We start from the raw sequence: 18,920 nt of genomic DNA on the forward strand, positions 1-18,920 counted from the left end.
AAGAAAAACGTGGAATTAGGATTGAAGGAAGGCTCATTAGCAACCTGCAATATGCAGATGATACACCCTTGCTTCTTGAAAGGGAGGGAAGAGGATTTAAATTACTTACTGATGAAGATCAAGGACCACAGCCTTCAGTATGGGTTACATCTCTATGTAAAGAAAATAAAAATCCTCTCCACTGGGTCAGTAAGTAACATCATGATAAATTGAAAAAAGATTGAAGTTGTCACATACTTTGTTTTGCTTATACCCACCATCAACACTCATGGAAACAGCAGTCAAGAAATTAGATGACGTATTGCATAGGCCGATGTGCTGCATAAGGCCTCTTCAAAGTGTTCAAGAGCAAAGATTATCAGTTTGAGGACTAAAGAAATTTTAATTGGGATGTTATGTACAATTACACATCAATAGATTTAATTGTGCTTTGATGAAGAACTCTTTACATGATACATTATATGGCCCCATCACTGCTTAAACTGTACTTTTCTTATATGATTGTAGTACTGCTGAAGCTGTACTACAGGAAATGGACAACATTAATATCAGACGGAATCGTCGATCTGGAGAAGTAGAACGACTTCGTATGTGGACAGATACAGAATTTGTGAGTCTATTAAATGTAACAACATTTGTAAGATTGTTTTCTGTAGATGTTGATCGAGGAATTTAAAGGGAAGAGTAAACAGCAATTGTTTCTTCCTCTTTATTTACAGTTTAGTTTGGGATTTTATTGCTTGCTTTCATTCTTTTTTTTTTTTCTTAAATGTTTTATTGTGAATTATGTGATAGTTTACATGGGAGAACATTAGTTTTACATTCATTCTATCCTGTATCGTCTCATTGCCATGGTTACAATCCCCCTCCATGCAATCCTTCCCCCGTACCCCCCAGGTCTTCAGCACACAGTCGCTCTCCCTCTCTGGATCTAAAGTCTCCAGCTGCTCCATCGCTCCACGTCATCATCTCTGGCTCCGTTTCAGGCATCACTGCTTCTCTGGGTAGGGTCCCGCTCTCTGCTCTTCTCCCTTGATGTGCTTTCACTCTTTTATCCGTACCTCACCTGCTGCAACCTGCCCATAAAGACTACACTTTTTTCCAGATAGATGAGTGATCTTAAAGTATAGCTCTGATTCTGTCATTCTTCTGACCTGAACCTTTGATAGGTTTTATTGGTACCTAATTACTCAAAAATACCTTGATCATCATAATTTGACTTCAACTTTATTTTGTCATAAATTATTGTCCAAATGTAGCAAGTCTTTCCTGCCTAATACCTTTTATTTATTTATTTATTAAATGTTTTATTGTGAATTATAGTTTACATGAGAGAACTTTAGTTTTACATTCATTCTATCGTATATCGTTTCATTGCCATGATTCCAATCCCCTCCATGCATCACCAACCAACCAAAGGATATACCCTTCAAACCCGGCCCCTATACTACCTCCCCCCACCCCTCACCCCCAGTCTTCAGCACACAGTCCCTCTCCCTTTCTGGATCCAAAGTCCCCAGCCGCTTCATCCCTCCATGTCATTTTCTCTGCCTCCATCTCAGGCATCGCTGCTTCTCTGGGTAGGGTTCCGTGCTTGGCTCCTCTCCGTTTATGGTCCTAGAGACCTCCGCTCCTAGGGTGGAGAGTTAATCACTCCCTTTCTTGCTATAAAACGTATACCTTTACATTTCCAACCCTCACAATCAGTCCGGATAACAATTATTCTCTATTGTATCACAAGTGACCCATCTGCATTTCATTTCATCAGCTCCGCCTAGACAAATTGGATAATACTCACTGGAGATTCTGCCTTCCTCCATGCCCCCTGGCTCTAGGTTCCCTCTTGAAAGCTTGTAAGCCAGTCACTTCTTGCCTTTGTATGCCCCTCACCCATTTTGGGTATCCAATGTCCAAGTTGCTCATCCCTGTCTACTGTGTGTGTGGAGGGGGTGGGAATGATTCTTGCTGTAAGGATTTGTTCCCTCTGTTGAGTTACTGCATCCATAGGTGTAGGTCAAGTTCATCAAATTGTATCAGGTTACTCTTTTTTTTCTCTTTCTTCTTCTGGTTGAGCTCTGATCATCCAGTCATTGAAGCCAGGTCAAGTGGGTATTATCTGCAAGTATGGGTGTTCTTGTGCATATGCCCTCTCTTCTTACAGCTGGTAGCTTCACTCTCCACTCCAGTTCCCTGTGGCCATGTCATTGACTCTGGGCCCAAGAGTCCCCAGATCTTTCCACACTGCTGGCCAACCAGGTCTCCACCTGGGTTCACAGAGGCCTATTGAACATTGTAGGGCTCAGCTGGCTGTATCTTTGCTGTTTTTACCTCACTTCCCCTTGTCGGTAATGAGTGTGGTCACCAATCAGAGTGTGTATTTCCTTTGAGTCTTAGTCTTGGAAGTGGGTTTGCACTGAGGGAACCCGACCACTTGCCTTGATGTTTCCTGGGCAAGCAACTTGTTTGTTCTTGCCGTAACAGTCCGTCTGCCTCTATTGTTTTGTATTTTTCCTGTATCTTCTGTTCTTCTAGCCGCTCCAGGCTGGTCTGCTCGTCCTTTCAAGTGGACATTTCCCATCTCTGGAGATCTGGATGTGGTTCACGCTTCTACCTATAGTCTTATGCCAATACCTTTTATTTTGATTATTACTTCTGGTTAGTGATTGATATTATTTTACCTTTGTTCCATGTTCTTTTGAAATGTTGCCTCCCTAAGCAAGAGGAATGCCATTTCTTTGAGCTTTGTACCTTTCTTTGTTATTTAATTTGTTTTGCTTTTTGTTATAGCTGTTTGCAACTTGCTTTATTTTTTATTCCCTCTTACTGGACTGTGATTTACTTGAGGAGAGATTATGCCCATGGCATGCTTTTAAAAGTTTTCAGTTAAATTATTTTTTTTTTAATTGTATATTGGCTGAAGGTTTATAGAAGAAATCAGTTTTCGTTCAACAATTCATACATATTTTGTTTCATATAATTGATTTCAGTGCTTTAGAATTTCTTATGATTTACTTTCTTTCTTTGTCCCTTAAACTTTTTGAATTCAGGAAGCTCCATTTTCATGAATTTGCCTTACAAATGAGTGCTCAATAAAGTTTTATTGTGGGTAGGTTTAACCCATTGGATTAGTTATATTTGTAGCAGGGAATAAACTTTATTGTGAATTGAGTGAAGATTTAAAAAGTAGATCATCAGTTTTTCATTCAACAAGTCATTACAATGATTGCAATTCCTTCCATGTATCATTAGTTAACAGTATTTATTCTTTGCACTGCTCCTTGAATCTTTGGCTGCCTTTATCTTTAATTTGCCAGCCTCCCTCTTGTTAAATGTGAAGTATTTATGTATTTCATTTTTCAAAAGGAAAATATGGATATGTATTCAAGAGTGAAGAGGAGAAGAAAGTCACTGAGAAGAAATAGCTATGGGATACAAAATCATCATGAAGTGTCTACTGAGGGTGAAGAAGAAGGTTTGTAAACCACTTTATGAATTAAATACTGCAAAGTTCTTGTGGGAGGGAAGAAAAAAGTACATAAAAGTAATATATGCATACTATTGCTGGGTGAGTGATTCTAAGCATCATACATTGTTGTATAGTATATCTTCATTGTAGCCATTGGTAATGCTTAAGAGACTTTAATCTGTTGTGGCATTTGCCATGAACAAAATTTGTTAGGTGAAACTTCTTTCGTATTTAGAAATTTTCTAACTAGAACATTATTTTGCTATTTGTAGCCTATAAATATCTGATTATTCAGATACTAAGTTTATTTATGGACTCTGGAATAAATAGTGAAGTTTAGAAAAAGAAGAACTATTAATTCTAGTGAAGGGGTGGTGGTTGGACTGTTTCCTTATTAAGGCCTGCCAGGGTTCTCAACCTAAGAAACCAGTTTGAATTCAAAGGGTTATAACTGGGAAACACATTGGCTTTGAGGATTATAAATTGATGAAAGTATACCTAGAGAATTTAATTTTTTAGGCATTTATCAATTTAATTGATAAAGAGTTTTCAAAATATATGATGTATTATAAATTCAGGGCATTTTACCAAGATATTTTACTAGTTCCCACTATTTGTATAATTTAGATGAAGAAGAATAGATTTATTTATCAATTTTGCAATTAATATACTATTTACACATTTCAAATAGCTGGTATTTCTAATGAAGGTATTTTATTGAGTAAATATTATTGTTGTTACAGCTAGAACCTCTATATTGCTTCCTTTGGAGAAAAGCAGTATAGGTGAGACAGTTTTATAATGTGATCTTTGCCTTTTCATTAACTGAACATCTTTGTAGAGTTTCCAAAGTAGATACTCTATGTACAGAATTTCTTTGCATAATAAATAGTGTATTATTGTGCAAACTGATTTCAAAAAGTAGTGTTTTGAATTATTTCAAGGCAAATAATCTATAGTGTAATTTAGATAGTAATATTGTATTTGTTGATTTTTTTCTACAGTACAATGATAAAAAATTAAAACTCGGAATAGGCTTTTAGATGTTACAACTAAATATGAAATCCTTTGCTTGCATGTTTCGTCTTCTGCTTTACTCAACATGACTGGCAGTTAAAATTTTTTTCCCTATGCCTTGATATGATTGTGTTACTTCAGTAATTATTATAATTAAAAAGATAATCATAAAATATGAGGGTAAGTCAAAAAGTATTGCTACTAGGGTTCTAGATCATATATGCTTAGGTTTATTCCAAACAAATATGGATAAACAAAATGTGTCTGTGACCAATAGATGGTGCAGATAATTTCTCTCAGGAATATACTTGTGATATTCTAGTTAGGATGTCTTTAAAAATAGGTCCAGTTAGAACAGTGGCTTTTGAGAGGATATGTTGGACCAGTTAAATTCATGGCAGAGAGATCAGGTTAGGCTATGTTTTGTGTTTTTTTTAGATTCCAAAAGGTAATGTTTGTAAGTTTTCTTGAAGGACACAGGATGATCAAAGGGGCTTTGATAAAATGGAAAACTGCATTAATGAAAAAGGGCCAGGAAAGTTGTGCCAAGGGGGCAAAAAAAAAATCACAACAATGCATTTGCTTTTCTTCAAGGATAGCAAGAGCTGTCCTATGAGAATTTTGTTAGGAAACCTGACCCCACCTACCCTACAGCCCTGATCTTACCCCTTCAGATTTCTTTTTAGTCCAAAAACTCAAAGAACATTTTAAAGGAACACAATTTGAGTCCCTTAAGGATACCAAACTGCTGTTTTGCATTGATGTACATTGAGGAGTGCAGAATTCTTTGGGATAGGGTTAGTGGATGGAAACACCATCTTCTGAAGTGTGTAGACCTACATGGAGGAGGATATGTACAGGAACAATAGCTTTACATTTTGATAATTTTGTAAATAAAGGCTTCTATAATTTTGTAGTAATACTATTTTGACTCACCCTGGTATATAGCATTTGGGGACCACATGCATATGCATTTTTATCTAATGATTTTATTTAAAGCTATAAGTAGATGTCAGATCATAGCTATAGCCTGACTACTTTAATTAAAAAAAAAAAAGAACTTTAAAAAATAGATTATAATGTACATAAATCCAAAGTATACAGCTATGTAAAGTATTATAAAGTGATCACTCATGTCAAGAAGTAAACTTTCAACACTTCAGAAATCTGCTTCATATACCTTTCCAGCTCCCACTTGCATTATCTTACCCAAATGTAACCTTATAATCCATGTAACTGTTGTCAACATGTTTAACAGACCATTACGCTGCCACCAAACATTGCTCTTGCTGTAACATTAATAATTACCTTGTGAGCATATTTTCTGAACCATCAATAGGTATTTGATTACTATCATTATTTAGTTATTAATTAAGCATTGATTGAGGTTTACTGTTATGACCAGAGAAATTGGAAGATCCTAAGTATGTCAAGAGATCAAATATGAATGACCACTTGGTTTATTTAACAAAGAACTGTACCGATGATTGGTAGGAAAGTTTTTTTCTTAAATATCGATTTAGGTTGATTTAAAATTATATTGACATGCTGTGCCATAAAGTATTGACACTATCAGATGTCACCTGTGCAGAACGTTTAAAAGATGAAATGTAAATATTCAGTTATAGAGTGAATTTGTGGATGAAACCAATACTGTTTTTCTTTTTGTGGGGAAACTAGAATCTCAAGAAGAGGATGGAGATATAGAAGTTGAAGAGGCAGAAGGAGAAGAAAATGATAGACCATATAATTTGAGACAAAGAAAAACAGTAGATCGATACCAAGCACCTCCAATAGGTAGGAGATCTAAATAACTTCTTTCCTTTTTGTAGTTGAATAGCTTATTCTTCACCCTTTAAAAATGTTTATATTGCTTAATTTAGAAGAGTGAAGCCTTGTGAGTTCCTTATATATTTCAGTTGTATGTATATATATATATTTTTTTTTTTTGAAGTATATACATATATATATTTAAGTATATACTTATACTTCTCACATACTCAACTGAAAGCATATTAAAATACACAGTAATAATATCGAATCATAAAGTATATACATTTTATTATAGAACCTTCAGTTTGATAATCTGCTTATACTTTATTATTAAACACTTTCATTTATAGTAACTCTTTAGTGCAGCTATCGGATAATGTAACTAAAATCATAAAAGTAGTGGTGCAGTACTGCAAGTTGGCCAATAACCTAGATAGTTACACATTTTTTTTTCAGTAATGAAAAATGTATCTTAATGCTGCCAAATCTGATGGCAGTTATGAATTCCACCTGACGGATAGGCATTGTTTCAGTCCATTCTGCTTTCTCTGTGTCTTGACTGACACATGCAGTCTATTTACATTCAGTAAGGAGCTCTGGTAGCGTAGTGGTTGCAAATTGGGCTGCTAACTTCAAGGTCCACAATTTGAAACTAGCAGCTATTCTGTGGGAGAAAGATGAGGCTTTCTGCTTCTGTAAAGATTTACAGCCTCGGAAACTCTGTACAGGGTCATTATGAGTCAGAACCGACTCCACGGTACTTAACAACAACAACAATACTTACCAGTAGGTATGAATTGATGCCTGTCAGTTTTCTCTTTTTTATTTGTAGTGCTGCTGGTTTCTTTATTCCATGTAATTTTCTATGTTGAGTTCATTTTGTTTGTGGCTTTTCTTTTCATTTTCATTTCTGTTGTGTTACTGTTTACTAAATATTTCTGTAGAAAATAAGATGTTACTCTTATTTTGATATACAGGTGTATTATTTACTTTGATAATACCCTATAATTTATTAATATTTTTCCTAATTTAAGAGTCTGTTTTATCTTGAAATCTACTTGATTTTTGTGCCATTTGTAAGTTCTGTATCTACACTATTCCCTCTTTTTGCTTTATAGGTGACTTCTTAATACATTGATATGTCTGGTTCCCTGTTTTCAGTCTTGTAGGTTTATTTTACTTTAAATGCTTGTATATCTGGATTGAGTTCTGGGTGGTGTTGTCATATATGGTAATCTTAGGTTGTTGTCTACTGTTACTGGTTCTTAGTCCAAGTACACCCTTAGCAATGTTATTAAAGTTGGTCTGGTCATTACACATTCCTTAAATTTCCGTTGTTCAGGAAATGTCCTAATTTCGTTCTTGTATTTGACGGACAGCTTTGCTGTGTATATGATTATTGGTTGGCAATTTTTTACTTTTTTTAAAACTTTTTATTGTAAATTGAGGGAAGGTTTACAGATCAGCTCATCAGTTTTGCATTCAACAAACCATACTCTTTGCTTCGCTGGCAATTTTTTTCTTTCAGAGTTTTGTATATGTCATCCCATTGTCTTCTTGCCTGCATGATTTCTGCTGAGAAATCAGAGCTCAGTTTTATTGGTTCTCTTTTGTAGGTAACTTTTTGTTTTTCCTGTTCTGCTCTCATGTTTTTTTCCTTGTCTTTGATTTTAGAAAGTTTGATTGTAATATGTCTTGGTGATTTTCTTTTGGGAAATACTCTGTTTGAGGTTTGTTCAGCTTCTTGGTATGCTTATCTTCTTTATCTTTAGTAATATTAGGGCAGTTTTCTTCCAACAACTGACAATTTTCTCTGTGCCTTTTATTTTCTCTTCCTGTTCTAGAATTTAAGTTGTTCCTCTTCATGGTGTCCCACATAACTCTTAGGCTTTCTTTGGACTTCTTCATTCTATTTTCTGATTGTTCTTATAGCATACTAGTATTGAGAGATTTCTCTTCAGGTTCGCTAATTCAGGCTTCCATTGCTTTGAATCATTCTTCTTCTCTTTTGATGTATTGTCCATTTCTGAAATCTTAGTATTTTATTTATTCTATGGGTTTCTAATTGCAGATTTTATGTTGTTTTAAAATTTGCATTTATTTTGTCTGTCTGTTCTTGTAGTGTTTTCCTGAATTCTTCTAAAACTTTTCCTATGTTTTTCTTGCTTTCCTCGATCTATTCGTCAGTCTTTTGAAGGTATCAAAAATTTTTTGAATTCTTTTTCAATTAGTTCCATTATGGTCTTTTCCTCACAAATGTTTGCTGTCTCTGTATCTTTGTCATTTGTTTGAGCCATTCTCTCTTGTTTCTTCATGTGAGTCAAACTGTCTGTTGTCTCTGGGATATTGTGGGGTTGTTTTATTGTAAAATACACAGTGCATTTGTTGGACCTGGAGATCTGGTGGGATACTGCAATTCAAGGAGCTCACAAGGTGGTTGTGAAAGGGATGTGACAGAAGAGTTCCTGGACCTAGATGGAATTCCTATTGACCTCAGTGTTATTTATGTTCAGGACACTAAATCTGGAAGCAGTTGTGGGGGCCCTTGATGGAGCTGGTTTCAGTGTCTGTTAGAACCTTAGGGAAACTGGGGGCAGCTGGTCTGGTGGTTCTCTGTTTTGTAGGTCCTCAAGCCCATCTGAATCCTGATATTAAAGTGGCACACCAAAATGGTGCAGCCAGACCCTAGCTCACACTGGCATGGCTCCCATCCACGTGGCTCCAAACTCCTGGAGAGCAGAGTCTGCATTAGAGAGTGAATGAGTTTGGGAGCTGACCATACCTCTGGTCACTAGGGGAGCATGGCAAAATAGAAGAAATGGGACCTTTCCCATTGCCCCTGCAAGTCTGCTCTGCCGGGCCTCCTGCTGCTGCCAAAACTGCTCACAAGATGTTTGAGCCACATCTGGCCAGTTGTTTACCAGTCAATCTCTGTTTTTTGCTGTCCCTGCTGAGCATCTCCTCCCAGAAAACACTCTATCCACCTTTCTAACCTTCTGAAGTTCAGGGTGCCAGAATTTTCATTGTATTTGTTTTATTTGTACTCTCGTATATGGGTTGTTGTTGTTGTTGTTAAGTGCCATTGAGTCGGTTCCGACCCATAGCGACCCTGTACAGGGTTTCCGAGGGTGTAAATCTTTACGGGAGTAGAAAGCCTCATCTTTCTCCCGCGGAGCGGCTGGTAGTTTCGAACCACTGACCTTAAGGTTTGCAGCCCGATTCGTAACCACTACGCTACCAGAGCTCCTTATATGTATTGTAGAGGGTCCATTTAGTGAGTCTGCCCAGTCTGCCATCTTGCCGGAAGTTTCCCTGGTCCTTCATTATAGATCGTATTTTGAGTGCCTTTGAACCTGCTGGTATTTGAAAGCCAGTGGCTTAGCTTTTGTATCACATCAACATGTCAGCCACCACAGTACAACAAATTGACAAATGTGTGGAGGAACTGTGTGGACATACAGTCTTAATTTTCTTGATGAACACAAGATCTTTGAAAAGTTTATGGGAAAATTCAAGTATCTTTTAATTTGATTTTCCACAAACTTTTTGTAGCTCTTTCATACTTAGTAGTGGAATGGTTGGATTTTATGATTAGGTATATTTTTAATTTTCTAAGAAACTGTCAAACTGTTTTCTAAAGTGGTTGTGCCATTTATATTTTCAGTAAGAATATATGAGCGATCCAGTTGATTCATATCTTTGTCAGTACTTGGTATGACCAGTGTTTAAAATTTCATTTTAATAGATATGCAGTGATATTTATTAAGGAGCTCTGGTAGCATAGTGGTTATGAGTCAGGCTGCTAACCTCAAGGTCAGCAGTTTGAGACTACCAGCTGTTCTGTGGGTGAAAGATGAGGCTTGCTGCTCCTTTAAACATTTACAGCCTAGGGAACCCTGTATAGGGTTGCGATGAGTCAGAATCGATGTCACCACATATAACCACCACCAGCAGCAGTGGTATTTAATATAGTTTTAAGTTGCATTTTCCTAGTATCTGATGATACTGAAAATCTTTTCATTTAATGACTTGCCAATGGTGTGACTGGTGAAAGTTCTTTTCAAATCATTTAACCATTGTTTTAAAAGTGGGTTGTTTACTTATATTGAATTTTTAACATTCCTCATACTGTCTACTTACCAGTTCTTTATCAGATATGTGGTATGCACATATTTTCTCTTTGTTCCTTGCCTGTGGTTTGTCTTTTCATTCTTTTGGCAGTTTTCATAAAGCAGAAAAATTTAATTTAAAAAAACTCCAATTAAAATAGAAGATAATAGCACTATACAAAGTGTTTAGTTTTGTCATGTTCTTTCCAGACAACATTTGGAACTTGTTGTTTGACACCTCTGGTTGGTTTGCTGTGTGTTGTTGAGTAGCTTCCTGCTCATGTGAGCTTTCAAGGCTGTAAATTGTTACAGGAACAGAAAGCCTCATCTTTCTTCTGTGGAGCACGTGGTGTACTCGGGCTTGCGATCAGCAGTACAACGCATAACCCACTATACTGTCAGGGCTCCATGACACTGTAGATTCTATTTAAAAAATTTAATAGAAGTAATTTCTGTTCTTTAATATGTTAGGGTGTCAATTATTACTGTTAACCTTTTTTTTTTTTTCTTTTCCTTTTTTAGTACCAGCTCATCAAAAAAAGAGGGAAAACACATTGTTTGATATTCATAGATCTCCAGCAAGAAGAAGCCATATCAGGTGACTTTTGTTTACTTTTTGACAGGAGAAAAGATATACTTTAAGTTATAAATAATGTTTGATATAAACCAAAACCTACTCATAGCAACCCTGAATAGGGTTTCTGAAACTGCAAGTTTTGACTGGAGCAAACAGCCTCTTTTTTCTTCTGAGAAGCAGCTGGTGGGTATAAACTGCTGACCTTGGGGTTAACAGCCCAATACCTAACCTACAGCACCACCAGGGCACATTAATGTTTAATATTGTTGTTGTTGTTGTTGCTAAGTGCTGTTGAGTTGGTTGTGACTCATAGCAACCCTGTATAGGGTTTCCAAGGAGCAGCTGGTGAGTTTGATCCACTGATCTTGTGGTTCAAACTGACTTTGTGGTCCAGTGCCTTATCCCATAGTGCCACACTAGGACTCCAATGTTTAATATAGTGCTTTATAATTAGAATATATGTATTGATGATATTAATAGTAATGCTAAACCAAAAGACAAATAAACAAACTCACTGCCATTGAGTGGATTCCTACTCATAGCGACCCTATAAAGTGTTTCCAAGACTCTAAATCTTTATGGGAACACATTGTTTCATCTTTTTCCTGTCAAGTGACTGGTGGGTTTGAATAGTTGACCTTGTGGTTAGCTGTCCAGTGCTTATCTCACAACACCACCAGTATTCCTTTAATGATAATATTAATGATGGGTTAAAAGCATCTTTCATTTATAGTTATCTGTATGAATTATATAAAATCCCCATTTTTGTACCAACTCAGTAGAAAAATCAGATTCCACATTTCACTTTTCTGCCACATTTGTTCTGACACTGACTGAGCTTGTAGTATTTCTTCCTCTGACCCTAACCAATAGGTACTACAACAAATCTCACAAGAAAAAGGACATCAGAGACCTTCAGACTGCTAAGTCTGTCCAAGACTTCAGATACCAGTCATAAACAGGGGAGTACCACAACATGCTTACTTCTGATTTGCTGGCTACAAATATCCCTATAGGATGTCAGCTGCAAGCTTGAGGCCCTTGGAGCTACTAGTTTGGAGGTACCCTTTACCTCCTCAGGACTTCAGATCAGGGGTTCCAGCCTCCCTCACCTCTGACTTGCTGACTCCCACTACTTACTCCATTGTCTTTTCTTTCATTATTACACTAATTTATTCGTCTGTTAATTACTAGTCACAGAATTCACAGAATGCATCATATTGTTGAGAGTGTAATGGTTACGAATTGGGCTGCTAACTTCAAGGTCAGCATTTCGAAACTACCCGCTGTTCACAGATGAGGCTTCTGTTCCTATAAAGATTCACAGCCTCCGAAACCCTGTACCAGGGTTGCTGATGAGTCAGAACCAACTCCTCGGCACACCACCACCACCATATTGTGATATGCAGATGATACAACTTTATTTGCTGAAGGCGAAGAGGACTTAAGATACTGATGAAGATCAAAGACCACAGCCTTTGTTATGGATTGCACCTCAGTGTAAAGAAAACAAAAATCCTCACCACCGACCAATAAATAACATACATTTAAATAGAGAAAAGACTGAAGTTGTGAAAGACTTCATTTTGCTAGTATCAGCAGTCAACACTCATGGAAGTAGCAGTCAAGAAATCAAACAATGTATTGCATTAGGCAAATGTTCTACACAAGACCTCTTTACTCTTTAAAGTGTTGAATATCAAAGATGTCAGTTTGAGGACTAAGGTGCCCCTGACCCAAGCCATGGTATTTTCAGTAACCTCATATGCATGCGAAAGCTGGACTGTGAATATGGAGGACCATAGAAGAATTGATGCATTTGAGTTATGGTGTTGGTGGGGAATATTTATTAAAAGTACCATGGATTGCCAAAAGAACAAACTAATTTGTGTTGGAAGAAGTATAGCCATAATGCTCCCTGGAAGCCAGGATGGCCAGACTTTGTCTCTCACACTTCGGATACTTTGGACACACTCCAGTTATTGGAGAAAGGATATCATGTTTGGTAAAATGGAAGGTAGTCGAAAAAGGGGAACCCTCCCCACCAAACTAGATGGATTGGCACAGTGGCAACAGGGATGGGCACAAATGTAATGATTGTGAGGTTGACTCAGAATTGGGTGGGTAGTGTTTCATTCTGTTGTGCATAGGGTCACTATGAGTCAGTATTGACTCAATGGCATCTAACAACACCACCATACTTATAATACCAATTTTGTTAAATCAAAAAGGATATAAATGTATAGAGAAATGACTGGGAGAGTTCCCAACACAGGATTTTTATGTCCCAAAAAGGGATTTGCTACCCTCCCACTTCATCTATGTCTTTCATCAATCAGGATGCAATTAAGTGTCAGTGTCCACAGCTTTTATTAAGGATTTTTTGCCATGTCATCATGAGAAGGTCATTTTGAGATGGTATCATGATATGGGCCCCTCTGGTCTGGGTAGCCCCTACCTGAGAGTCACTTTATCAGCATAACCTATTAGGTTTGATGTGTTTTGAAACTCTCACCAAAGTCAGATTAGTGAGGACATTCCAGGGGTTTTTTGAGACTGTCTCTGGGTATATGACACATTTTGTTTCTGTAGTCAATCCCGACTCCTAGTGACCCTTGCAGGGTTTCCAAAGCTCTAAATCTTTACTGGAGAAGGGAGCCTTCTCTGCCTCCTGTGGAGTGCCTAGTGAGTTTGAACTGCCAAATTTTTGGTTAGCAGTCCAGTGCTTATCCTAAAGCCCCTCAGAGATCTGAGATATTATCTTTAGGAACCGTGGACAAAGACCAAATTCTTTGAGTTAAGTTAATTTTAAGCTCCATATTATCTTATATGTGATTGTTTATCTTTCTGTTTCACAGTTTGCTTGGAATGTTGTTGTTGTTAAGTGCCGTCAAGTCATATTTGACCCGTAGCGACCCTGCATAGAGTTTCCGAGGAGCAGCTGGTGAGCTTGAACCACCAACCTTGCAGTTCAAACTGGCTTTGCAATCTGACACGCATTAACTCAGCGCCACACCAGGACCATTGATTAATAATTATGTTCTTGTTTGCTAAAGCTACACAACTCTTTTGTCTCTTGTTGTTAAGTGCCATGGAGTTGGTTTCACTCACAGTGACCCTGTATAGGGTTTCCAAGAAGCAGCTGGTGAGCTTGAACCGTCGACCTTGTGGTTCATATCAGCTTTGCAGTTCAGTGTATTAACCCACAGCACCACACCCAGGACTCCTTATCTTTTAGTAGAACTTAATTGTCTCTTGTTGTTGTTGTGAAGTGCTGTTGGGTTGGTTCCAACCCATAGCGACCCTGTATAGGTTTTCCAAGGAGCTACTGGTGAGCTTGAACTGCTGACCTTGAAGTTCAAACCGACTTTGCAGTCCAGTGCATTAATACACAGCACCACACCAAAACTCCTAGTAGAACTTAATTGAAGCAGCCCACAGAATTAGAACACTTCCATGATTTCAGAAAGAAACCCATCCTTTAGCTGTCAACTGCTGTATTGTCCCCCTATCCTCCAAGCTCTAGGAAACCGCTAATTTATTTTTGATCTCTATAGATTTGCCTGTTCTCATCATGTCATGTAAATGTCATCACATAATATGTGGTCTTTTGTTACTTTCTTTTACTTAGCATACAATTTTGGGTTCATCCATGTGGTAGTGTGCATCAGTACTTTATTGTGGCACTGTAGGATAAAGCATTGGACCTCAAGATTGGTTTGAACTCAACAGCTGCTCCTTGGAAACCCTGTACAGGGTCAATATGAGACGGAACCGACTCAACAATATTTTAATTGTATGGGTATATTTCACATTTTTAAGATCCATGCATTAGTTGATGAACATTTGGGTTGGTTCTGTCTCGTATGACTAATACTGCTGTGACTATTAGTGTATAAATTTTGGTGTGGGCATATGCCTTTGTAGCTCTTGGATATATATCTGGTTGCTAATTGCTATTGAGTAGGTTCCAACTCATCTTGACTCTCTATAGGGTTTCCAAGGCACAGATGGTTGGTTTGAACTGCCAGCCTTGTGGTTAGTGGATCAGTGCTTATCCTGTAGCACCACATCAGGGATTATTGAGCAGTGGTTGACTCTGTTTAACTATTCCTGAAATTTACATGTACTTTTCCTAAGTGGTTACATCATTTTACATTTTCTCTCTTGTGTGTGAGTGTTCCAATTTCTCCACATCCTGTCAACACTTGTTGTTATGTGACTTTTTGATTCTATCCATCCTGATGAGTGTGAAGTAGTATTTTATTGTGCTTTTGATTTCATTCTGTGATGACTAATGATGTGGAGCCTATTCCTGCAACACAAAGAGCATTTTATTTAAACTTTCTATTATGAATTGAAGGAGCTCTGGTAGTGTAGTGGTTACGAATTGGGCTGCGAACCTTAAGGTTAGCAGTTCGAAACTACCAGCTGTTCCATGGGTGAAAGACGAGGCTCTTTGTCCCTGTAAAGATTTATAGCCCCGGAAACCCTGTACAGGGTCGCTATGAGTTGGAACTGACTCCACGGCACATAACCACTACCACCACATTGTGAATTGAATAAAGGTTTACAGAACAGATCATCAATTATGCAATCAACAAATTATGCAGTTTGTTTCATTCAAATGATTGGAATCCTTTCCACATACCAACACTTAGCAGTATTTACCTCTATTCACTTTAACATTGCATTCTCCCTGTGACTCCCACTATCTTCAGCCTTCCTCTGCTAACTTCCCTCTTGTTTTATATTGCCTGCTCTGTCATCCATTGTTACATGTGTCTCCCTTTAGTTCATGAATAATTTTCCTACCTCCTCACCCCATCATCTTCATAGATTACTTCTTTTATCAAGAAAACCTTTTCTTAACTTTTTACAACAGTGTTCTTATACATTATTTGCCCTTTTGTTATTTACTAATTTCATTCAGCATAATGTCCGTCCTTCAGGTTCATCCTTGTTGTGAGGTGTTTTCTTATCCATTCTGCTCTTTCTCTCTTTTGACTGCTCATGGAATATCCATTTACATTCAGTGCAATTATTGAGAGGTATGAATTGATTGCTGTCATTTTTCTTTTCTTGTGTGTGTGATGCTGCTGGTTTCTTTGTTCCACATAATTTTCTGCACTGAGTTCATTTTGTGTGTGGGTTTGCTTTTCATTTTCATTTCTGTTGTATTAATGTTTACTACATTTTTTGAGTTTTCTCTGTTGTTGTTGTTTTTTTAAATTTTATTTTGATATGTATGTGTGTTCCTTTTCTTTGAGGTTGCCCTATAGTTGGTTAATATTATTTCACTATTTAAAACAGTCTGTTTTATCTTGAAATCTGCTTGACTTATTTGCCTTTTGGAAGTTCTGTATCCACACTCTTCCCTCTTTTTGCTTTGTAGTTGACTTCATTATACACTAATATCTCTGGTTCCTTGTTTTCAGTCTTGTAGGTTTGTTTACTTTAAATACTTGTGTATCTGGATTGAGTTCTGCGTAGTGTTGTCATGTATGGTAATCTCAGGTTGTTGTCTGATATTGTTGGTTTTCTGCCCAAAGAACAACCATTAGCATATTTTTGTAAAGTTGGTCTGTTGTTGTTGTTAAGTGCTATTGAGTCAGTTCTGATTCAAAGCAACACTGTATAGTGTTTCCAACGAGTGGCTGGTAAGTTTGAACTGCTGATCTTGTGGTTCAAACCAACCTTTTGGTCTAGTGCTTTATCCTACAGCTTTACAACTGGCAATTCATATGGAAAAAAATAAAATTGTATCCTTATATCACACTCCGTACAAAGCTAAATTAAAATGGATTTAAAAATTTATGTGAAAAAAATCAAAACTGTTTAAACTCTTAGACACATTAAGAGTATATCTTCATAATTTCAGAGTTGGACCTTAATCGTTACTTGACATGTGACACCAAAAGCACAATAGAAGAAAAACAAATAAAATGGACTTCATAAAAACAAAAACTTGCATACATCAAAGGACGATATTAAGAAAATGAAAACAAACACCAAAGAATGAGAGAAAATATTTGAGAATCATACCCCTGATAAAGGAATTACATCAAAAATATATAAACAACTCTTACAGCTCAATAATAACTCAGTTTAAAAATGGACTAAGGATATGAACAGATATTTATCTAAGGAAGATATTCAAACGACAAAACACACAAGGTGTAGGGGGCAGGCTTGCAGGGTGTACCCTTTGGTCAGTTGAGGATGCATGGAGGGGATTGTAACCATGGCAATGATACGATGTACGATAGAATAAATGTAAAACTAATGTTCTGCCATGTAAACTGTCATATAATTCACAATAAAACACTTAAAAAAAAAAAAAAAAAGCACACAAGGTCAGAAGAAAGCCTAAGAATTATGTGATACACTATGAAGACGAACAATTTACGAGTGGTCAGAAGTCCAGAACAGAAAGAGACAGTAAACAGCACAAAGAAAGTTGTTGAAGAGTTGTTGGAAGAAAACTTCCGTAACATTATTAAAGATGAGAAAATAAGCATTCAAGAAGCTGAATGAACCCCAAACAGAATATGCCCCAAAAGAAAATCACCAAGACATATCATAATCAAACTTTCTAAAACTAAAGAATCATGAGATCAGCTCAGGAAAAACAAAAAGGGAACCAGTAAGACTGAGCTCTGATTTCTCAGCAGAAACCATGCAGTGCCAGATGGCTTCACAACTGCAGCCTACTAAACAATTAAATAATTAATACCAGTTCTTCACAAAGTCTTCCTCAAAATAGGAGGAAACTCTCTCCAACTCACTCTATAATAGACAGTTGTTCCAATACTGTTTGTTGAAAGGGCATTCTTTCTTTTAATAGTCTTGGCACCCTTGTCAAAAGTCAGTTCACCCTAGACACATAGATTTATTTTTTGGTTCCTTTGATTTGTATGTCTATCCTTATGCTAATGCCATACTGCTTTGATTATGGTTGGTTTGTAGTAAGTTTTAAAATCAGGAATTGTTAGTCCTCTGAATTTGTTCCCCCGCCCATCTCTCACCCCCTACCCTCAAGATTGTCTTGTCTATTCTGAGTTTCTAATAGTTTAATATGAAGCTGAGAATTGGTTACAAAGAAGTCAGCTGGGATTTTGATAGGAATTACATTGTATATGTACATCAATTTTGATGTGAGTGTACATGAAATTGTTTTCTTAATTTTGTTTTTGGATTGTTCATTATTAACTGAATGAATGCACACACAGCAACAACATATTATAATGATTGATATTTGGATGTTAAACTACCTTTGTATTCCTGGGATAAATTACATTTGGTTATGAGGTGTAATTCTTTATATATGTTGCTGGTTTTGGTTTGCTAGTATTTTGTTGTGGATTTTTGTGCCCATATTCAGAAGACATAATTGGCCTGAAGTTTTCTTTTCTTATGATGTATTTTTGTGTCTTTAGCATTTGGTAATTCTGGCCTTACAGAATGAATTGGAAAGTGTTTCTTCCTATTTTGAGGAAGAGTTTGTGAAGAACTGATATTAATTATTTAACTGTTTGGTAGAATTCAGTTGTGAAGCCATCCGGCCCTGAGATTTTCTTTGATGGTAGTTTTTACTTTGAAATTCTATTCTGTTATTATTTTGTATGTTGCAAAACATACACCAATTCAATAGTTTCTACATGTATAATTTAATGACATTGATTGCAGTCTTAAAAGAGTTATACAGCCATTCTCACCTTCCTTTTCTATCTGGTTCCTCCTTCATTAATGTCAACTCAGTGCCCTCTAAAGTTCCTTTCTAAGGACCTCTCATACAGATAGTTCTTAAAAGAGCAATAATGAACGTTTTCACTAATTAAACTACTGGTGTGTTTTCTAGGATAAGCACTGAACTGTTTACTGTAAGGTTCTAACCCACCAGCCAGGGTCGCTGTGAGTTAAAACTGAATCAAGAGCACTTAACAGCAGTTGTTGATGACGTTAGGAGATATTTTGG

At 36.9% G+C, this 18,920-nt stretch overlaps 1 protein-coding gene across 2 annotated transcripts in view; it reads left to right on the forward strand.

The window, feature by feature from the left end:
- ATAD2B (ATPase family, AAA domain containing 2B) overlaps positions 1-18,920 on the forward strand; it is a 235,328-nt gene that overhangs the window by 39,264 nt on the left and 177,144 nt on the right. For both annotated transcript variants that reach the window (XM_006835245.1, XM_006835246.1), the window contains exons 5-8: positions 508-610; positions 3,364-3,472; positions 6,164-6,280; positions 10,888-10,963. In XM_006835245.1, the coding sequence (XP_006835308.1) occupies positions 508-610; positions 3,364-3,472; positions 6,164-6,280; positions 10,888-10,963 (405 nt within the window). The remainder of the gene's footprint in view (positions 1-507; positions 611-3,363; positions 3,473-6,163; positions 6,281-10,887; positions 10,964-18,920) is intronic.

The sequence above is a fragment of the Chrysochloris asiatica genome, unplaced genomic scaffold (genome assembly GCF_000296735.1).
Source record: "Chrysochloris asiatica unplaced genomic scaffold, ChrAsi1.0 scaffold00016, whole genome shotgun sequence".
Lineage (NCBI taxonomy): Eukaryota > Metazoa > Chordata > Mammalia > Afrosoricida > Chrysochloridae > Chrysochloris > Chrysochloris asiatica.